This window comes from Crinia signifera, chromosome 19 (genome assembly GCF_055691185.1).
Source record: "Crinia signifera chromosome 19, ASM5569118v1, whole genome shotgun sequence".
Lineage (NCBI taxonomy): Eukaryota > Metazoa > Chordata > Amphibia > Anura > Myobatrachidae > Crinia > Crinia signifera.
The window spans coordinates 89,642,542-89,664,639 of NC_139226.1; the positions used below are offsets into that span (position 1 = coordinate 89,642,542).

The 22,098-nt window shown below is 47.9% G+C and overlaps 1 protein-coding gene across 5 annotated transcripts in view; it reads right to left on the reverse strand.

Annotated features, from left to right (window-relative positions):
- The window catches only part of IGSF9B (immunoglobulin superfamily member 9B), a 94,955-nt gene extending 78,071 nt beyond the window's left edge, over positions 1–16,884 (reverse strand). For all 5 annotated transcript variants that reach the window (XR_014463990.1, XR_014463991.1, XM_083162899.1 and 2 more), the window contains exon 1: positions 16,595–16,884. Coding sequence is in view for 3 of the 5 variants with exons in the window: in XM_083162899.1 (XP_083019025.1) it covers positions 16,595–16,658 (64 nt within the window). In the remaining 2 variants the exon portion in view is untranslated. The remainder of the gene's footprint in view (positions 1–16,594) is intronic.
- Between the last annotated feature and the right edge of the window lie 5,214 nt (positions 16,885–22,098).

Consider the following 22,098-nt stretch of genomic DNA (forward strand, 5'->3'; position numbering starts at 1 on the left):
TTATTAGGTTACATTATTTGAAGCGCCAGAGGCTTACCCAGTATACTGAATAAAGATGATGTCAAAATTGGTCCAGTTTTGAAACATTTAAAAGTCCTAAAAGCGCTTTGTATGTGGAATTATAAGGATGGGTGGGCATTTCCCATCAAGCGTAATCACTGAGCTGAAGTGGAGCGTTATGGGGCGTAATTAAGTAACAACACCCTGCAGCACACATTAAAATGCCGCTTTTCAAGATGTCCTAATTATTAGCTGCACCTATTAATGCCAAATGAGGCCCCCCCCCCCATGTAACACAACACACAGTAATAACTTTGTGCCCAAGTACACAAACTGCGCAGCACTAACGAACCCTTTTAAGGTGTATGCTGATAACGAGTATTTGCATAATGTATTACATGGCCCAGATAAAGCTGTGATTACATCTCTTGCTTTGTTACAGGCTGTGAGATTTAGCAGTTTAATAAATTAACCCCAGAGCCTCAGTTATATTCCTCTTCTGTACAGTACCTGACAAACTGCTATTGGCCATGTCAACGGGCCTTATGTCAACACCTGAAATAGGTCGACAGGGTTGGGAAGTAGACAATGGCAAGGCCATTTGTCATGAGTTTTTCACATTTTTTGTCACAGTCGACATGGAAACTGTCATAGTTTACCACGTCGTCCCCCCCCGTTATTGTTGTCCTAATGATTGTGTTGACCTTCCAACCATGTCGATCTATTTCAGGTTTTGACCTAAGACTTGTCGATCTTCAGAGGTCCACCCAATGCATGTCACCCTAAACCACCCTTTTCACAATCTTCATGATATGGCGTGGGCCCTTGACCTCTGGGGGAGTGGGACTAAGGACGGACTGCCCAATCCACAGTAGATATTGGTCTTTCCTCCTGGTATGCCTGACCATAGTAATGAAGTAAAGGCTAGAGCCCAGCCTTTTGCACGCAGTTTGCTCTTCTCTATGAATAATGCCTACTGTCAGGGAGTCTGCATAGAGTTCTTAAATGCTGCAGCCTCTGGGTGACACATTGGGGGCTGCAAGCTCTATAGAACACAAAACAGGAGACGAGAAATAATCGTTATCCAATTGATATGCTAATCGGGCCCTTGAACACGTTGCACATATTGTAACGGCCTTGCCCTTGAACCAGCCATGCTGATAACAATCAATAAGTAACCGCATTTCTCAATAACCTTACAATATATAGTGGCTCTAACTTCCCATATAAAATAACCTGTCAGCACATAAAATGAGGCTTTTTAAATGCAATTAAGCTTTATATGTGCTCATTAGCAATTTCTCCTCCCCTCCCCCCCAAAAAAAAATACATTGTCAAAACACTGACTTAATGATAAGAATAATTCCTCCCGCAATTCTTGGCCCCGCAATGGAAAGTGATAGACTGTTAGTATAAAGTTTCAAGATGTTTTGTATCAATACATGTGTGCGAGTGGGCGAGGACGTGGGCGGATGCCTCTATGATATCTGCCAAACACCCATCTCACCCAGTCCAGGCTGTTTACTATGACTAGAAGACGACAGTTTCAACAATATGGATATAAAAAACCTCCTCTGTTCCAAAAAGATTTTGTAGTTTAAGGGGAAACCGATTCCACTTTCCAAATCCCTATCGGCTATACTGCTTCCCAGAGCTACATGGTAATATATATATATATATATTTAGCCAGATCCGTCACTCACAAGCAGTGTAGGTAACGGTGGGCGGACCTCCACGGCTGATTGACAGGCCCGTCCACCGTTAGCCACACTGCAAAACCTGGCCACTTCCGTTCTACAAAACACCCCCCTTGCCCTCTGTTCTACACAGCAGCTCCCACACTATCCGCCCCCCCCCCCAGCCTCGCTCTCCAGACACCCTCACGCTACACAGATCCGCCCCCCCTCCCAGCATTCCACTTCTAAACCGCCCACATCCCTCCCTCCTGCCATACGGTGGGTCAGCGGGAGGGTTCTTGAATCCCCCCTCCCAAATCACTCGCCGGCCGCCGCATCAGACTAGCGCCCCTGAAGCAGTGGCTCACCGGGGGATAAGGCACCCCCCGCCCCCCCCCCCAGCACTACTTAGCAGTGGCGGCGAGCACAACTATCCCCCCCCCCCCCCCAACTCAACGGTGCCCGCCGCTTCACACTAGCACCCCTGCAGGAAACAGCTCACTGGGGATGAGCCCCCCCCCGCCACTACCGAGCAGCAGCGGCGAGCGCAACTATTCCCCCCCGAGCGCAACTATTCCCCCCCAAGTCACCGCCGCTTCATACTTGCGTCCCTGCAATAAACTGCTCACCAGGGGATGACCACCCCCCTACCCAGCAGCGGCGGGCGTAACTACCCCCCCCAACTCAACGGTGCCCGCCGCTTCACACTAGCACCCCTGCAGGAAACAGCTCACTGGGGATGAGCCCCCCCCCCGCCACTACCGAGCAGCAGCGGCGAGCGCAACTATTCCCCCCCCGAGCGCAACTATTCCCCCCCAAGTCACCACCGCTTCATACTTGCGTCCCTGCAATAAACAGCTCACCAGGGGATGACCACCCCCCTACCCAGCAGCGGCGGCGGGCGTAACTACCCCCCCCCCCAACTCAACGGTGCCCGCCGCTTCACACTAGCACCCCTGCAGGAAACAGCTCACTGGGGATGAGCCCCCCCCCGCCACTACCGAGCAGCAGCGGCGAGCGCAACTATTCCCCCCCGAGCGCAACTATTCCCCCCCAAGTCACCGCCGCTTCATACTTGCGTCCCTGCAATAAACAGCTCACCAGGGGATGACCACCCCCCTACCCAGCAGCGGCGGCGGGCGTAACTACCCCCCCCCCAACTCAACGGTGCCCGCCGCTTCACACTAGCACCCCTGCAGGAAACAGCTCACTGGGGATGAGCCCCCCCCCCGCCACTACCGAGCAGCAGCGGCGAGCGCAACTATTCCCCCCCCGAGCGCAACTATTCCCCCCCAAGTCACCGCCACTTCATACTTGCGTCCCTGCAATAAACAGCTCACCAGGGGATGACCACCCCCCTACCCAGCAGCGGCGGCGGGCGTAACTACCCCCCCCCCCAAATTAGCGGGTCTCTGGGGTGGGGGTGGGTTGCCGCATAGCAGATGCCAGCACAGCACAGAACGGACCACACTCGGCAATACATACTGCAAGGAGGGTAAGCAGCAGCTAGCGGGACCCCGCTCTCTGCTTACCACTAATGTTGTTTGGATCTGCACATTATCAGTTTTTGTGGCTTATTCCCTCTTGCTTTTTTTCCCCTACATGCTCAATTCCATATCATCCCCCACAAATATTTACTTCTATTGAACGCCACAGATGCTCACTCTCCCCCCATCCCCATCAGAGACCTCTGCCATCACCTGCTATAGTACATAGGTACCTTAACCTGGGACGGGACCTATGTCCCCCAACCCACTGCCTCCTCACAAGGTCCCCAGCCCCGCCAACATCCCCCTGCAGCATCCGCCCCCTAGCCCCCCCATCTTTCATCGTTCTCACCGCCATACCTCCTCTTTCCCCTGGCAGGTTTCCCAGCACCCCCTAACCACAAACCATCCCCAGCATCACTTCGCACCTCCTCATTCTACACCGGGTTCCGCAGCGGGTACCGCAGACCCCTCCCCCCTGCGCACCAGGAAAATCCACCATCTGCGGTACTCACGCACCCATCTATCCAGCACCCTCACCACCCCTGCAACTGCCAGTCTCTCAACCATTCCACCCCTGCACCTCACCAACCCACACCACCCATCCTAAAACACCCCGCATGTGGAACTCCAACACCCGCAGTATCCTCACACCTGTGACTACCCCACCTGCAACACACCCAAACAACTTCCCTCGCACCCCAACCACTTGCTAAACACCACAACCACACTATATATATATATATATATATATATATATATATATATATATATATATATATATATATATATATATATATATATATATATATATATATATATATATATATATATATATACACACACACACACACACATACATACACACACACACACACACACACACAGGGCTGGCGCTACCCACTCAGCAGCTCCTGCAAAGCAGGGAGGCGCCATGCTCAAAAGTCGCTGTCTCCCTCCCAGCTCTGCTAAAGCTGCCTCAGCCCTCAATGTCACTGCCTCCTGAACGCCACCCGCAGCGCCTATCTGACAGCGGGCGGGCGGCAGTATAAAGAGCTGCTCCCTGCACCGCGCACACACTGTCCTCCTCCTGCGACCTGCCCCCTCTTCCTCACAGACACTTGCGCTGAGGCATGAAGTGTTGTCTGTGAATGCCATGTCATGTCCGGATCCGCCCCCTACCCATTGCTCCCTGCGCCAAATGACGAACAGGCAGCAGCGCCGCCCTTCCTTCCCTCTTCTCAGTGTCATTGCCAGTCCTCAACACTCCGCCCCCTCTATCTCCATCTCCTCCTTCTCTCCCCTCCTTTCCCCCTCAGTCACGAGAGGGGTGTAATGGCGTCCTCAGCGTCCTGCCTACGCAGATAGAAGAGGAGGCACTGTACAAGAGTTAAACAGCAAAAGAACAGTGAGTCTTATTATACATGTTTATAACAAATTTTTTAATAATTGTAGATTTAGTTTATTAATTTAGACACTTTTTTAAATAATGGGCTGGGCTATGTGCCTAAAAGGTGGCTAGTGTTCACTCTAGAAATTGTGCCGGGCAGGGCGCCGGGGGGGCGGTCCGGGGCCGCCGACGGCACACTTGTGGGCAGCCCGGACCGCCGACATCACGAAAGTGGGTGGGCCGGGCCGCCGGCATCATGAAAGTGGGCGGGCCGGGGTGCCGGCGTCACTAAAGGGGGCAGGCCCGGCTGCGCCGAAGATGCTGTCACCACAGGGGGAAGGTGCCTTGATGCCGGGGAAGCTCCGGGCATCGCCGTCTAAGGCGGCGCTGGGCTTCCCCGTGCAAGGAGTCGGGAAGGCACCAGGCTGTTTTAGCGGGGCGCTGCTAGAGGGGCAGGGCGCATTTTGCCCTTTAAAAAACGGGCAGGGCGCAGCGCCCCGCTAAAAACAGCCTAGCAGGAACACTAGGTGGCCATACATGCGGCAATAGCAGCGTGCGATGTGCGCTCCTGCGGGCATTGCATCGCACAGTACAAAAAGTATGTGCTGCACATACTTTTTGTACTGCTTTCGGATTGCATCGCACACACATTGCATGCATGCCGTGTGATGGGATCTAGCACATAACGTATGCGATTCTCGCAGCGTGTATGGGCACCATTAGTGCCTGCAACATTTTGCGGACACAGCACTGAGATGGTCTATGCATACATGTACATGTACCCGAGATCCTCCATAGGATAGCATGTTGCATACGCCCTAGCACCAGCCCTGCATACACATGAGAGTACGGGTACAGTATGTGCCAGCCATAAGCACAATTCTGAAACTTTGCAGCCATAGCAGAGAACACTCTAGGCGCAGCAGCATGTGTGTGTTAAGGGGGGGGGGGGCAAGGATTTCCAAAGGCTGAAAATGGTGCAAGTGCCAACAAAAATGTAGCAACAGTCATGTGGCCAACACTACAGATTTCTGCTGACCTGGGACTATTTTTACCTCAGTGGGGACCTGGCCAAGCTGTCCTAAGAATAATGACTCTGTAGAGAAGAGAATAGTAATTGTTTAAGGGTCTAATTCAGAGATGAACACAACCCCATGGTCTTCATATATCTCCAATAGTTACTGATGTGAATGTGCAGGACCGGTACTACGCATGGCAGAGACATTCTGTTTTTCAGGAAACAGGGGCATGTTGGTCCCATATCCTGGGCGGACTGAGGACACAGCATCACTGGCCCCAGCAATATGGAAACACCAGACATTCGCTATTGAGGCAGATGATCCTATGCTGCGTCTTTCGACGCAGCAGCAGATCAGACAAGCCGGCATGAGGTTTCTATGAATACAAGGCTCCTCCTGCGCATAGCAGGCATCTCACGTGCTTACTGCGTCCATCTGTGAATAAGGTCCTGAGATGCGGCGGTATGGGAGTGGATAACATTTAGTCACCTAACTTTGTGGCATGTGGCAATATCCTGCTGAAGGGCCCATACAGAGATGGCAAACCGCCGCCCGGGAAGAGTGCACCCAACAGCCAGCCATCTTTTCCTGGGATTATCAGTGGGGCAGATGTATTAAACCTGGAGCAGAGATAAAATCGAAGGTGATACTGTAACAGCCAATCAAGTTACAGGCTGTTTTTGAAAAGTGAGAATTTGGGGGTGGTTGGATGGTGCGTTGTCACCTTTGATTTTATCTCTTCACCAGGCTTAATACATCTGCCTCATTGATCCATATTCACATCACACTTGTGTACTCCCCAGTGCTGACATCTAGCAGGATGCAACTAGGGACTCCGGTGACTTTCACCAAATCCTGGTCCGCCAATCAGGTAACGCAGGATACACTGTGGACAGGCAGCTGACATCACCGGATGTCAGCTGCTTGCCCACTTCCTTCCGAATGCCCATGCGCATCTAAGGTTACCTGAGAGTATTAAAATACATCACACCCCCTCACTGTGCCGCTGCTGCAATGCTAGCACATATGTATTGACATATGTGCCTAGAATCGCAAAGTGACGGTCACTGTTTTTTTACCCGAATGTCGACACGGACACAGTTGGAAGTCCACCGCAACCCCTCGCTATGCTTCGGGCACGGTGCCTCGCTGCACTCGGCACACTGTACTCTCCTGCCACGCCCCAGTGGATGGTAGGGCATGAAGTACCACCTGTCGGCACATGTCAGCTCAAAAAACAGAAAAACACATGTCGACCTCGCGACCTGACGACCTAACCCATTTGTCGATCTTGTCCCGTCGACCTTCATCCATGTCGACATAGAACCCTGTCGACCCAACCGTGTTGATCTAATGACTGTTGACCTAAGTCGGGTCGACAATACGACCGTATCCCGTCCAGTCCTCTCCTGTTCTCAGCAGCCTCATTATAATCTGTAACTGTCAAACCCAACATAGAGAATGACAGATACATTTCCATCAATGCTCAAGGACAGCAGCTTCCTGTGAGCAGATGTACAGTGCACTCACTATAGCATCAGCCTGATGGGAATCTATGGCAGGTCCTTGGTTTTATTAGGTCATTTAAACATGACAGGCCTGGCTCGGATGCACAGTGCCGCCATATACGGACGTCGGTGGTTGCCAGATTTACAACCAGTGGTGGATCCAGAGGAGGGGCTGCAGCTCAGTTCAAAATTCAAACAGGAGTGCTGCACCCACTGCCAGTGAGTCAGTTTGGAATGGCAGTTGGTGGCAAATGGTGTGGCTCCTCTATTTGAATTTTGAACTGTGCAGCAGCAGCCCCACCATTTACAACCAAATGATAATGCGAGTGGTTTAGAGGGCACCAGCAAATTGATGCACACATTATGGAGAGGGACTAGGCGTCCCTTTATCCATTCCTAAACCCCCCCCCCCCAATGTTGGGAAGAATTGTCTATTGTTTTTGTGCGCCCACAGGGGTGCAATATCAGGGCACATTCAGATCAGAAAGTCCATTGATTGCCGATAAAACATCCACATCGATAAGTAAAGGACTTACCTGTACTGTAGATGCATTCTAATTACAGGGTTATGGTATAGGGGGTCGACAGTGAATAGGAGGGCACCTAAAAATGATCAACATACCATAGGTCGATTCTGGGTTGTGGGCCCCCCTGGACTGGTGTGGCTGTTTGGCCTCAGGAGACTTTGTATGCAGTTCTACTGAAAGGTCTCCGCAGGGTCGCACCTCTCAATTGGTGTGCACCCCAGGACCCCACCCCTGTATACCATAGGTCGACATTGACCTAGAAGGTCTTCACAAGCTTAAAGTCGACATTCAAAAGGTAGTCATGAGTTTTTCATGGTTGTTGGTGTATATGTATAAGTGTACCGCATCACCTTGCATGGCGCACTGCGCTCGCCATGCTTCAGGAACGGTGTCTTGCTGCCCTCTGCACACTATTATATTCTCCCTCTGTGCCCAACTGGGTGAAGTATGAAGCAAGTAGGTCTAACATAAAAAAAAAAACACATGAAAAAAAATCATGTTGACCTTTTGGAGCGTTGACCATGTCCATGTGAACCGTAAGCTTGCGTCGACCTTCTGACACTGTCGAACTAAGGTACGTTGATCATTCCTAGGTGTCAACCTAGTCACTACTAGTGTAACTGAAGAACATAGCAGGATAAATAAGTGGATTAGGCCTACAAAGTCAGAGCACATTGCACTTAGCAACCTTAGATGTTAGTGTGCTCTCTGAGGGAAGTTAGCGAGCAGCTGACATCCGGTGATGTCAGCTGCCCACCCTGCGCGTCATTGGCACATTAGCATGAGAACGGCCATGTGAATGAACGCGGCCTGCATATGGACCTGAATAAGCTCCTTGATGCAGACATGGTTGATGGAACTTTTTGCTAAGAACGGTATTTAGAACAGGTGGAATTTGAGTATTTGAGGCTAAGTTACTCTGCATCTGAAGAAACGTGGATGTTGCAAAATTAATGCCACGAAAAGTACAGGACGAGAACTGATCCTGCCAACTCAGATCTGTTACCGAGATCAAGTACTTTTAAAGACAGCAAATGCCTACGAGCAGTGGTGCCAGGAGTGGGGGGGAGGGGCACAGTCTGTTGGTTGGGCCCCTGTTACCTAGCAGCAGCTTCTTTTCTCATCCAGCACATGCTGGTGTGTGGCCATGAAGGGGCTTACTATACTATACTATTTTTTTTGGTATTTTATTCTAAGGCCACACCCGCTCAAGTGTACCTGTGCCCATCCGGGCTCACTACTGCACTGCCCATAAGTGTGTATGACAGCAAAAACCCATACACACTGCCTCCGATCCCCAACTTCAGACTTCGCTCCACAAAGGGTTATCTGTTTCTTTGCCTTGCTCCATATAACTAGGGTGCTCCATCTGGGATCCTGATAATAGGGAGGCACTATATAGTCGACACGCGTAAGGTTGATAGGCAAATTGTTTACACAAGCAAAAGGTCAAAGCATAAAAAGGTCGCTGCATAAAAAAGGTTGACGCATGAAAATGTCGACGCACGTATTTCACCATTTTCTGCCTTTTGGGTATCAAGTTTCCTGGGTCAACCGAGACAATGTCGACCGTATAATCCATATCCACTCCAACCTTCCCAGAAAGTAATTCTGTTGCCCACTTCAATTTCAGGCAGTCGCTCCTCCCAGATCCAATGCTGCATCTGCCCCACCAGCAGCGCAGCATGGTGCTACCAAGTTGCAGTACTTTTTATTTTTTCATCCCAGATCAGAGCATCAGGAGCTGCGGCAAACACTTGTTTGGGACTATACACCCATCAGCCTCTGTGGCTCCTTTAAATAAAACAATTATCAGCATATGCATGGAAGGTGAAGTGAGGTGAAGGCTGCAGGGAACTGTACTGCCAGGGAACATTTTAATGGTGTTTAAAAAGGCAGCGGATACACTGATGGTACAACTAGGGAGAGCTGGTAGATAAAATTGGAATCCGATGGAAAATAATGTTACCCAACAGATGGGCAGCAGTCCCTCTGTGTCACCCGATAGTAATAACGCACCACTGATCACTGAGGTTTCGCTGTTACAGGCTACCTACTGTGCGGGCAAAGTAAGCCCCAGCACTCATAATATTTAGGACTAGAGAAGAGAGCAGGTGAAACAATAATATGTAATGTCTGCAAACAGACACTGGAGGTCATTCTGATGGAACTGCAAAGCTGCGAAACTCCGATCATCTAAATGCCACCCGCAGCCCGCCCGCCCCTGCTCACATGCCGAAAATCCCAGCACGAATGTTTTGCATTAACATTTGCAGCCTTGCGTGAGGGGCAGAAATCATTTGACGGTCGCCGACCCTCAAATGATTTCTAAGGCGTTCCCAAATCTAAAGCAGTGGTTCCCAACCCTGGTCCTCAAGTACCCCCAACACTGCACGTTTTCCAGGTCACCCGGCAAGTGCACTCATTATTTAGTCACATTTTAAAAAATCCACAGGTGGAGCTAATTATTTTGCCTGTGATTCTGTGTGGAGACCTGGAAAACGTGCACTGTTGGGGGTACTTGAGGACCAGGGTTGGGAACCACTGATCTAAAGCCCTGTACACACGGGACAATTCCAGCCATAATCATGGGGATATGGTCGCTGAGCGACTATATCCCAGTGTGTATGGAGCGACGTTTTTATCAGCGACCATCTCTGGCCCTTGATGAAAACGGGACACAGAGCAATATATTGCTCAGCGATCACATTGCTCCATGTGTACGGGACAATCTCTGGTGTCCCAGGTTTGCGACACCCTTGTACGGGAAGAGGGCCGGCAGCTGACAGCCACTGAGGGCTGCCCCCCGCACCCGCGTCACAGCCGCATTAGCATGATAACGCCAGTGAAATGCTGGGCATTCCCAAGGATACCATATCATTTGCCATTTTTCACATGCTTTATATGCCCGATGCGTCAAACTTGTGCGAAAAGGGCCCATATTGCACTAGTTTATGACCACCTGAAGTCCCACCCTTCTGTACATCTAGGCGGCTGAAAGGGCGAGGACTGAGATGCCTACTTTTACTATCCACTGTAATACAGACTGGTGTGTCTAGATCACCATGATTGGTCTGGGGCCTTGACTTCCTTGCACATCCTTGTGGGCATGGTGTCTGGCCTGGCAGCATAACCCCTTCTATCTGCATGCCAGCTAATGACGGGTGTCCGGAAACTGTCCACAGGCCATTGAACATCAGAACAGCTCTACGCAAATGGAGCAACTCTTGAATTGCTCTTTTGGGAGCCATCTAGTGACCGCAGGCATGCAAAACACTTCCCCACAGAGGTGAGGTGTAGCATTTTTTTCATATAGGATTTTCCCCAAAACCTATAATATCACACGACCAACCTGCAGTAACTGCTGTATAAACGTCACAGTTCTTGACCAAAATGAGTGAAACCCCTAAACGTGTGAAAGAGCAACAGATTTGAGTGTCACCAGATCTCAGTCATGTCAGGCCTGCGGTGTCAGTCAAAACACTTCTACACATACAGCACATTATCCCGACACGTTCTCGACTTGCAAATGTCGTTAGCGGTCACTTAGGTCAAGAAAATTTAGTTCTGTATTTTCGGCTCTCATGCCGCAGCGTGAGATACAACCAGTTCCAGTGTGCACACTACAGGAGTAGGCGGAAGAATAATACTGCAGGACTACTCTGATAGACAATGGGAAGTTGTGTGTGTGTGTGTGTGTGTGTGTGTGTGATTACAGCCTACAAAGCTCAAGCTCAGAGGAGCCGTGGCGCATCGTGTGCTGGGGGAGCGCTTGCCTGCGACGGTACCGATGTTGGGGGTAGTGTTCTCAGCGGAGGGCTGGGGGATTAAAGGTAGGGGGACGGCTGGTTTTTTACTGCATTCGGTAGGAGGTTAAACAAAAACTACTTGTAAATTTAGTGCCAGTTTAAGATATAAGCCCAGCAAAGGGCAAAGCCATCCTGCTCGCTGGGTCCCTCCCTGTGATGTGCATGGGGTGGTCCATTTGCATATAGGAACGCCTAGCGTATCATGGCCGTTCCTGCTAATGGGCCAATGACGTGGCTGCAGGGGGCGGGTATCTGACATCACTGGATGTCAGCTGCCCGCCCACTTTCTTCAGAGTGCACATGCACATCAAAGGTTGATCTGAGCAACCTTACATGTGCGTGTGCCTTCCACATCATTTGAAGGTTGGCAACCATTGAATGATGTGGGTGTTCCCCTGCAGGCTGCGAATGGATGTTTATGTAAAACATCTATTCGCAGACAGTGTGCGAGAACACACACTGAGAATGGGTAGCGGCCAAGCCACCATTCCCAAGGCGGGGATTTGGTGGACTCACAAGCAGAATACCCCCGTGATCCGCTTTAAAATAGAAAAGCTTTATTAAATTGTAACAATATGTCTAGATACAGGGCAAAAAGGAATCTACTAAAGATTTAAGGTGCATACACAAGGAACTATTTGAAGGACAATGTGGGCGTTCCCGATCGATGGGAACGACCAATCTTTCAAATTGTTCCTTGCATCGTTAACAATGCGCGTACCCGCCGATCATTAGCATTGGTCTATGATCTTCCCTGCATGCACATAGACCAATCTTTTGTGAAGTGTATGAAATCGTTCCGTGTATACATTTACTAAAAGCGGTGGTTTTAGTAAATTCCAGCAATTCCCAGGACACAAACCTGGAAGGCCCCACAGCTCTTATCGGTAAAGCTGTTCTTTGCTTCTGACAGTTTATGAAATGGCATGTAGAGGCAGATTGGTTGCTATGGGTAACCACCATTTTAGCTCTTAAAAGGAATTTATACAGCTACTCATTACAGAGAAGGATTGAAGTCAAATAGTGACAGTTACAGTTAGCTCCCAAGACGGATCTGAAATGATAACAAGAGAACAACAAACGCCTCACTGGATGCAGCATGGTTGCACTGGGGTTAGCATTGCTAGCCCGCAGCACTGAGGACATGGGCTTGAGTACAATGGGCTTTTAACTGTAAAGCTGGGTATGTTTAGTAGATGGACTGTAAGCTCCTATGTATCAGTATGTGCTGTGAGGGACAATAGAGTGTCTGCTTAGTGCGTTACAACACAACTTTTACTAAATAAGTCAAACATCCAACTAATTCACTTTAGCTTCATGACGGCCTGGTCAAGTTGGTGTAAAGGGTCTACAGTCAATATAGAGTAAAGGGTGGTAATGGTTGACGCAATGAAAGGTCGACATGAGTTTTTTTTATGGGTTATTTGCTGTTCATTTGTAGATTATCACGTGGACCCCAAATTACTGTCAACCATTGCCATGTCAACCTTTTGTCTATGTTGACCTTGTCAATGTCAAAAAGGATTCAGTACTGAATCCCGGCGGTCGGGATCCCGTCGTTCAGAATCCCGACAGCTGATATGCCGACAAGGGGGGGGGGGACGTGGATCGCTCCCCCTTGCGGGCTCGCTGCACTCGCCACGCACGGGCCCGGTGCCTCACTACGCTCGGCACACTAATTTATTCTCCCTCCAGGGGTGTCGTGGACACCCACGGAGGGAGAATGTGTCGGGATTTCGGCGGTCGGGATTCTGAACCCCGGGATCCCGACCGCCGGGATTTTAACTGCATTCCGTCAAAAATATGGGGCCAGATGTAACAGCCGGGCCGAACTCTGAGGTTTTTTTTTTTTTTAAAGGGCATTTTTTTTTTACAAGTTTATACACAGAGAATTAGCAGCGGTCTTGTTTAATGATGAGTGAATACCACTTAAAATTAATATTTTTAACGTTAAAAATGAATACTCATAGAACACTTTAGATGTACATTTGTGCATAATAACATAAATCAATATAAATGTAAAAAATGCAAAATGACACCAACGCGTTTCACTGGGCTGACGTCTTTATCAAGGTGTCTTGATAAAGACGTCAGCCCAGTGAAACGCGTTGGTGGTACTGTTTTGCTGCAGATCTGGGGAGACATTTGATTCATCACCTGCTTACTACTCTGACCACCGGGTCCCTAACCATTTGGAAGTCATCGGCTTATTCCCTGTCCATCTGATACAAATTACCACGAGGTTGAAGGTCAGGCTTCTAACAAACAGTCACTCCCTCGGTTGGTACACAGGATCATACATTGCCGAATCATTTGGACTCCATCCATCTTCTGGGACTATTACAGTGTGGACAGTGCAGGTCACATTGAAATCCCATTTGGGTTCATCTCCCCACGTGCGATCTGGCCACATAGCCAATTCATTGGTATAATTTTTACTGATGTGTGTTTTTTTATATGTCATTTTGCATTTTTTACATTTATATTGATTTATGTTATTATGCACAAATGTGCATCTAAAGTGTTCTTTGAGCATTCATTTTTAACGTTAAAAATATTAATTTTAAGTGATATTCACTCATTAAACAAGATCCGGAATTACATAAATTGATGAATGGAGGCTGTCCTATCCGGCATTCCGGGGTCCTGACCAGTTCTGTTTTGTACCCATACCCGTATACTATTGTCAGAAATGGCATATTATTTAAAAAAAAAAAAAAAAAAACACTAAATCTGAGCCTGGGACTTTATTTTATAAATTCTGGGATATCCTTAATACTTCTTATTAAAAAGGAAATCAAGTAAAGTCTATTCTAGCCTTCCAGACTGCTTTCTACACCTCCCTTCCTCACCCCCGTCTTCACACGTCAGAGCTGTCAGCTGAACATGGCAGCTCTGGGGTGTAAAAAAACCTGTAGCAAATGTTTAACCAGGAAAAGCATCATCCGATCACTGAAATGTGCTTTCCAATCCAACCAGGGGCGATATTCAGAGGGCTTACACAAGGCTGACAATCCAACCTAGATTTTCATAAAAGACTAATCAAACTTCTAGTTCTATAGGAAATGACTTACACAGACACCCTGCTACTTATCAGAACACATTCCAAGGCTCCCACCATTGGTAAAAATGCAGCCATTTTTGATTCACGGTAAGAATTATAGGCTAAAAATAGGTGTATTAGCCCTGGAGATCATGTGCATCCTGCAGAGCCTGCATCTCAGCATGCATACTGTACTAGAAAGATCACGCATAAGGAATCCCCACACTCAGCAGAGATGAGGACTCATTTCTGCAATTACTGATGGAAACTTCAAGCTGTCATCGATCAAGAGCCAGAGGACCGCAGCCTGTAAATCAGTGTGCAAGTCTCGTCCTGCTTCTAATTAACCCCATCCTGCAGCACAACAGCCAATCTATAATGAGCCATCACAATGCAACTGCATGTATCAAAGCCTTGGCAGAGGTGGGGTTAAAGCTGTACACAAGAATATAAAGATACAATAAGTGAAGTCACCAGGAAGGTGGCACGTCCCCGCAGGCTACTCGGTGACAACTTTCTCTGGCTAATAAGTGACATATGTCTCCTGCCATGGACCACAGGTTTGTGATGCTTCTCCAATTAATGTATGGGTTGATGGAGTAGGCAATGACACATAACTGCATCTCCAATGCAACTATTGCGCTTATCTACAGTTTTCATTGTGTGATACATCATTGCAAGGACAGGTGAAAGACATTTTGTAATCTGGGACAGGACCTCCAAAGATGACCTCGGTCAGTATGCAAGGGGTCAAACTGTTTGCAATCCGGCTCCCGCTGCCTAGAATGACATTTCATAAATCAACACCGAGACCATTCAGTAAGTTCATATTTAGGTGAATGAAAATGAATGCTCTCATAATTACACATTACATCATCCATACCAAGCGCTTCCTTACTGTCCTCCCCTAGACTGTGATTGAGACCAACTTCAATGACATCTCTTTCACGTTGATGGAGCTTGCCGTTTTCAATTTAAATTGTGAATTTGTCTCAAGATTCATTATGTTGGGATAAAATAAAATAGTTTTTGTGGTTATGAATCATGACTACAGCCACCATCCCCACCCCATCTCTGACCTCTTCTGGTCATCGACCTTCTCTCATTACTGCTTTAGTTTGCCCAGACAATGACCTTATTGTCACTTTGCAGCAGTAACTGGTAGTGACCATTTATCTCTGCTCTTAACCCTAAACTCACAGACCATTAGGCGATCATTGTCAAAATCATTGACCCCTCATCCACAGTTTGCCCAGTGATACCCAATGAAAGTCACCTCTGTTCTGATGACCGTAAGGTTTGATTCAACCCAATGGTTCCAAATAGACCTCTCCCTTACGGAGACCTCTGAGCAAAAGAGCACCAGGTACAGAACGAGGTGGCCTGGACACCTATAGTAAGGCAGTTCTAAGACATCACTAGACAATCTGTATATATACACTGTAGAACACAATACACAGCTCCCATATACAGTAAAAGAGTGCTATACATGCATCATGACCTCATGTGCTCTCTCAGAGGCAGCGTTCCTAGGAACTCCCTATCCCGACCCGAAGCGCTAGAGAGGGGAAAGGGATTCAGCCACTCACAGATTGGTGTGTCAGGAGGAATCACTTAACTGAGATAAGTTCTGCTCCACCAGTGGGCATCAACAATGCCAATTCCACCAGTGGGTAGCAACAATGCCAATTTCACCAGTGGGCAGCAATAATGCCAATGACTGGCAGATACAATTTATGAGGTATCTTAGCTCTTCTGTGACTGACAGATGCCACCTCTTCTTATTAGATTATGCCCCCTTGTGACTGGCAGATGCCACCTCTTCTTATTAGATGATCTCCCCCTCCCTGTGACTGGCATATGCCACCTCTAATTTGATTGGGCCCATGAACCACTGTGCATGGAAGATGAGGCTCCTGAGGAATGTAAGGTTTACTCAACCTCCTTATAGTGATACCAGCACTGCATAAAGCAACATGCCCCCTGATGCCGTGAACTAGCACCCAACCTACGAGCTGAGCTAGCAGTAGCAACATGCCAGCTGTCCTGGCTCTGGGATGGGGGCAGCCAGGCTGCTTCCCCCGGGCACTACACCCCATGAGATCCTTTCCACAGCAAGCTGCACTTCAACTCACCTTGAACAGTGAGTCCTCCGGCGCTGATGACACTTGCTATCAAAGCCAGCACATAGCGAATCATAGTAGTGCAGAGCACCAGTCCGGAGCCTCATCATATTTCAGAGGAGCCGTCCCTGGCGAGCCCCGGGGCGCTGCAGACATTCCTTCTCATGCCTCATCCCCTCTCTCCATCATCGCCCCAGCAGCCGCCCCGCTCCGTCCGGCCGGGCTCCCAGCAGCAGCGAGAACACAGCCAGCAGTAGCAGCAGTACCGCCGCACAGCCTAGCCCGGCTCTTTACGGGCTCGCACCGCCCACGGGGCCTTCCCATTGGCCGCGTCACGGGAAGGGAGGTGGCGATTGGCTGGGGGAGGTGCCAGTCGCAGGGGCGAAGCAGGGCGGTCCCGTTTCAAGGTGCGTTGACGCGCAGGCTAGTGCACACTGCACAGAAGCCGCAGTATCATGCGCATTGCCGGCTGCCTGACTCCGTGCTGCCGGGCGCAGGAGGCCGGGGACCGGGAGTTGGGAGCGTTGCCATCCGTTATAATGGAAGACGGGATGGGATTAAGCATCTGCCGCCTAGGATAGAGCCTGGCTCTGTGCATGCAGCATGGATGGAGGAGCCATACCTTGTGCTGCTCCACTGTCAGCTCTGACCTGCACAGCTACTCACATCTCATCATAGGAGTAATTATAGTACTGCAACATATAGTGAAAGGAGTAATTACTGTACTGCTACATATAGTAATAGGAGTAATTATTGTACTGCAACATATAGTAATAGGATTAATTATAGTACTGCAACAAATAGCAATAGGAGTAATTATACTACTGCAACATATAGTAATGGTAGTAATTGTATAAGTACTGCAACATATAGTAATAGGAGTAGTTATAGTACTGCAACATATAGTAATGGGAGTGATTATAGTACTGCAACATATAGTAATAGTTGTAATTCTAGTACTGCAACATATAGCAATATGAGTAAATCTAGTACTGCAACACATAGTAATGGGAGTAATTATAGTACTGCAATTTATAGTAATGGGAGTAATTCTAGTACTGCAACATATAGTAATAGGAGTAATTCTAGTACTACAACATATAGTAAAAGGAGTAATTATAGTACTGCAAGTAATAATAGTAATACAGGCTGAGTACCCCTTAGCCGAAATGCTCGAGACCACAAGCATTTTGTATAAGGGATTTTTTTTTAATTTGGAATATTTTTTCCCCCATAATTACGTGGTCCCCTGGTGGTGCCCCAATGGTCCCCCCACATCCACGGTGTCCCCCAGCATCCACGGTGGCCTTCAGTATCCTTTTCAGGGGCATCTCCGGTCCCGTGGGCGTGCTGGCGATGTCACCGGTATGCCTACACATTTATTGCAATGCACCCTTGGGACCGGAGATGCCGCTGAAGAGGATACTGGAGGCCGCTGTAGACATTGGGGGATGAGGTAAGTATGAAAAAAAGGGGCTGGGGGGGAAATGAAATATTCTGAAAAACCACGGTTTTCAGAATATTTCCATTTTTGGAATAAACTGATATAGGAGACCCGACCTGTACTATAGGTGATACTAATACAATAGTGATAATAGTAATAACAATAATACTATTACAGGTACAGTAATACTAATACAGTAGTAATAATAGTACTATAATAATATAGTACTGCTACAGGTAATACCATAGTAACTATAGTAATATCAATAATAGTAATACTACTACAGGTAATACTAATATAGTAATCATAGTAATACAGATAATAATAATACAAGTAATACTAATACAGTAGTAATATCAATATTAGTAATATTACAGGTAATACTAATACAGTAGTATTAATAATAGTAATAATGCAGGCAATACTAATACAGTATTAGTAGTAATAATACAGGTAATACTAATACAATAGTAATAATACTAATATAAATATTATATTATATAATTTGTAATATCGTCCGGTGTGTTCGATCAATATCGTTAAATATGCAGCATCCCATGGGTCATTAGTGATGTCCTCCTTTTTCTGTACACAGGGCCGACGCCACCACTAGGCAGCTCTAGGCATTTGAAATTCTAGTACCATAGAAGCGGATCAAGTCATCATTCCACCCACATCATGGTGGTGAATGGATAGAGAGGGTAGGAGCCGATAGAGGGGGCGGGCCGAATGCGGGAGACTTGGCTGATTTCCCAAGGGGGCCAGGAGTGCAGGTGCGTATTATTAGATAGAATGCTAGATAGACAGATAGATAGGTCGACTCCAAAAGGTCAAAACGCAAAAGGTTGACAGGGTCAAAAGGTGTGCATGGGAAAGGTCAACATGGAAAAAGCTGACAGGGTCAAAAGGTCATCATGAGAAAGGTAGCCAATGACCTGCACTTTCAGCGGGTCCTGGTGATGTCACTGAATGCCGCTGCGGACTCACTTCCGGAGCCACCACTATGGTGAACAAATCAAGGATAGTTCATCAGAACTTGTCCATGAAATCATGACATCAAATAAATGTAGGCTAAAAACAGTATATTGAATGGCACATGTAAGTAAAGCCTGAGACTTCCGGTTCCGGCGGCTAGATGTGAGGAAGCGTGCACCTCAGCTACGCTGCCCACCGGCTCCGAAAACTCATTTTCACGGCTCCCTGAGCCTCCATCAACGCCGAAAAGCACCCCCAGACGTCCCCCAGCGCCCGCCCGGCAGCACATGGAGAAATTTCTGGCGGAGATGCCAGGATCAAAGCCCCGCATACAGCGCCCAAAAGCCGCGACTCCTGCCACCTCCAAGATGGCTCTGATCACGGAGCCCACGCGCCAGCAACGCCAGGCTACTCCAATGCCACAGAGGACCAAAGGATCCCCAGCCAACTCACAGGCTGACTCCCCTGCAAGCCCCTCTGAGGAGGAATACCAGCTGACAACACCAATGCCACAAGACAAGGTAATCCCTGACCTGCACGCGCCGGTCACATATGGGGAGATGGTGGGAGCAATCAGGGCTGCTATACTGCCCCTATTTCAGGAACAGACAGCAAAAATAAATCAACAACTGGCCCAAATGCAAAAAAGAGTGCTAGACACTGAATGCAGGCTGGGGGAGTGCTTCCAGGATATGGCTGAGATTAAACCAGCAGTGACCCAGCACTCCAGAGATCTCTTAGTCCTCCATAACAAAATGCAAGATCTGGAGAACAGATACAGACGGAATAACCTCCGTCTGGTAGGCATCCCAGAGACCATAAAAGGTCCAGAACTGTTTCACTTTATTAAAAACACTCTACCAGAGCTGCTGGAGATTCAGGACAGATGCACCGACATGGTGATTGAACGGGCACACAGACTTGGCCCCCAATGCCCACAAAATGAAACCAGACCAAGAACAGTTAATTTTAAAACACTCAATTACCTACACAAAGAACTTTTCTGGGAAGCATCTAGGAAACACAGAAATATTAAATGGAAGGACCACTCCATACTGATTTTCCAAGACTACTCAGCTGAGCTGACCAAGCAGAGGAAAGAATTCTCCCCAATATGCTCAAGGCTCATTAAAATGGAGCTCAAATTTGCTCTTATACCCAGCTAAACTGAGGATTTATAATGGCACCTCTTTCAAAGACTTTATGTCCGCAACAGATGCAGAATGCGTTCTAAACGAGGAAATCCCCCCCCCCCCCCCGATGAACAAGGCGGAATGTCGGATTGTGAATGAACGGCCTCAACAGATCCACAGAAATACCTGGCGGTCCGCCAGGAGAACTCCCGCCTGCCATACTGACTGCATGACCAGACTTTCTCACACCAAAGTCGACCAGAACACACACAAAAGCTTGAGAAGATCTCTGAGCTTCATCGGGAAGATTTTGGTGAAACTTGACTTTCCTTCTTCACCCTGGGAAGGACATGTTATTTGTTACCTATATGTTGACAGGTTTCAGAGACTCGGCTATTTGCAGCCTGCTCCCACTTGGTAACGTATCGCCTTGGGGATCCTAAAGTTACAGGTTGTATGGGACTATGTTACAATTATCTTGCTTAAATACATGTTCGGTTAAGATGTTTAGGATAAGAAATTTTATTAAGGAGCCGGTAGGGCTCAGGAGCAATAGTAAGGGACTACGCATGAGAGAGATCTATGATCTCCCCGGAACGAGACGAGGAAGTCTCACATTGATGTTTTATTACAGTTTTGTCTCCCCCCCCCTTTCTTCCCCCTCCCCCCCCCCCCCCCCACGAAATCGCATGTACATGCCTGTATATGGTTTGAGAATCCCCCAAGGTATACTAGCTTATGTGAATCCAGCTTGATCCCACCCTGTCCCGGCTCCTGTGAGACCACAGAGCCTCAGTACCCTTTTCCATTCGCAAGCTGATATGGCACTGCGCATAGGAAGCTGGAATGTGGGAGGTATTAACTCCCCCATTAAACGCAAGAAAATCCTTATTTACCTCAACAAAATGAAACTAGACCTGGTATTTATACAATAATCCTACTTGATACCCTCAGAGGTAACCAAATTAAATATACTAAAATGGAAGCTATTAGCTTCAGCATCTTACAATTCGAAGGCTAGAGGGGTGCTGATATTAGCAAAATGTCATGTAGATGTAACTGTAATCAAGGTTGTTGCAGACCCTAATGGTCGTTATGTTTTATGTCACCTGAAATTAGGACAGCAGAATTTGATATGCTTGAATGTATATGCTCCCAATCAGTATTCAGAATCCTTCCTGAGAAAACTAGTGTCACTCCTAGCTTCATTCCCAAATGACCCTGTCATAGTATGTGGTGATCTAAACCTAGTGTCCTCAACCCTTCTAGATAAGCAATGCCCTCCCAAGCAACCCAGAAAACTCCCAAAATTTGGAGTTCCCGCATTGTGCGAGACATTACACCTATTAGACACCTGGAGAGTGCTCCACCCCACTGAAAAAGGATACTCCTGCCTATCTGCTGCCACGGGACACATGTCCCGAATAGATTACATATTATTATCACACTTCATGTTACCTAGAATAGAATATGCAGATATTGCCCCAATAGTTGTTTCGGACCATGGCGTAGTCCACATTAAACTATGCCTAACTCCTCCACAAAATACCTCGACAATGTGGAGATGCCCGCCCAAAATAGCCACATCAACCCAAATTAGAAATGCTGTATTAACGGCCTGGGATGACTATGCTCAAAACAATGCTTCTACCTTACAATCCGACCCCCTGCTGTTTTGGCAAGCCTCTAAGGCCACAATTAGAGGAGAAATAATATCCCACATGTCATCATACAAGCGGACTATGAAGGCTGACTATGTGAAAGCTCAGGCGATATTAACTGAAAACTATCAGACATATAACGTCACCCCCTCACCAGCCAATAAGCAAAAATACTTAGAATCCAAAGCCCTCTTTGAAAACCTAATCGAAAAATCAGAATCGATTTACTCATTCACAAAAGCATCCCGCTTCCACCGATTTGGGAACAAATCGAGCACACTGCTCTCCTCCCTGCTACAGGGT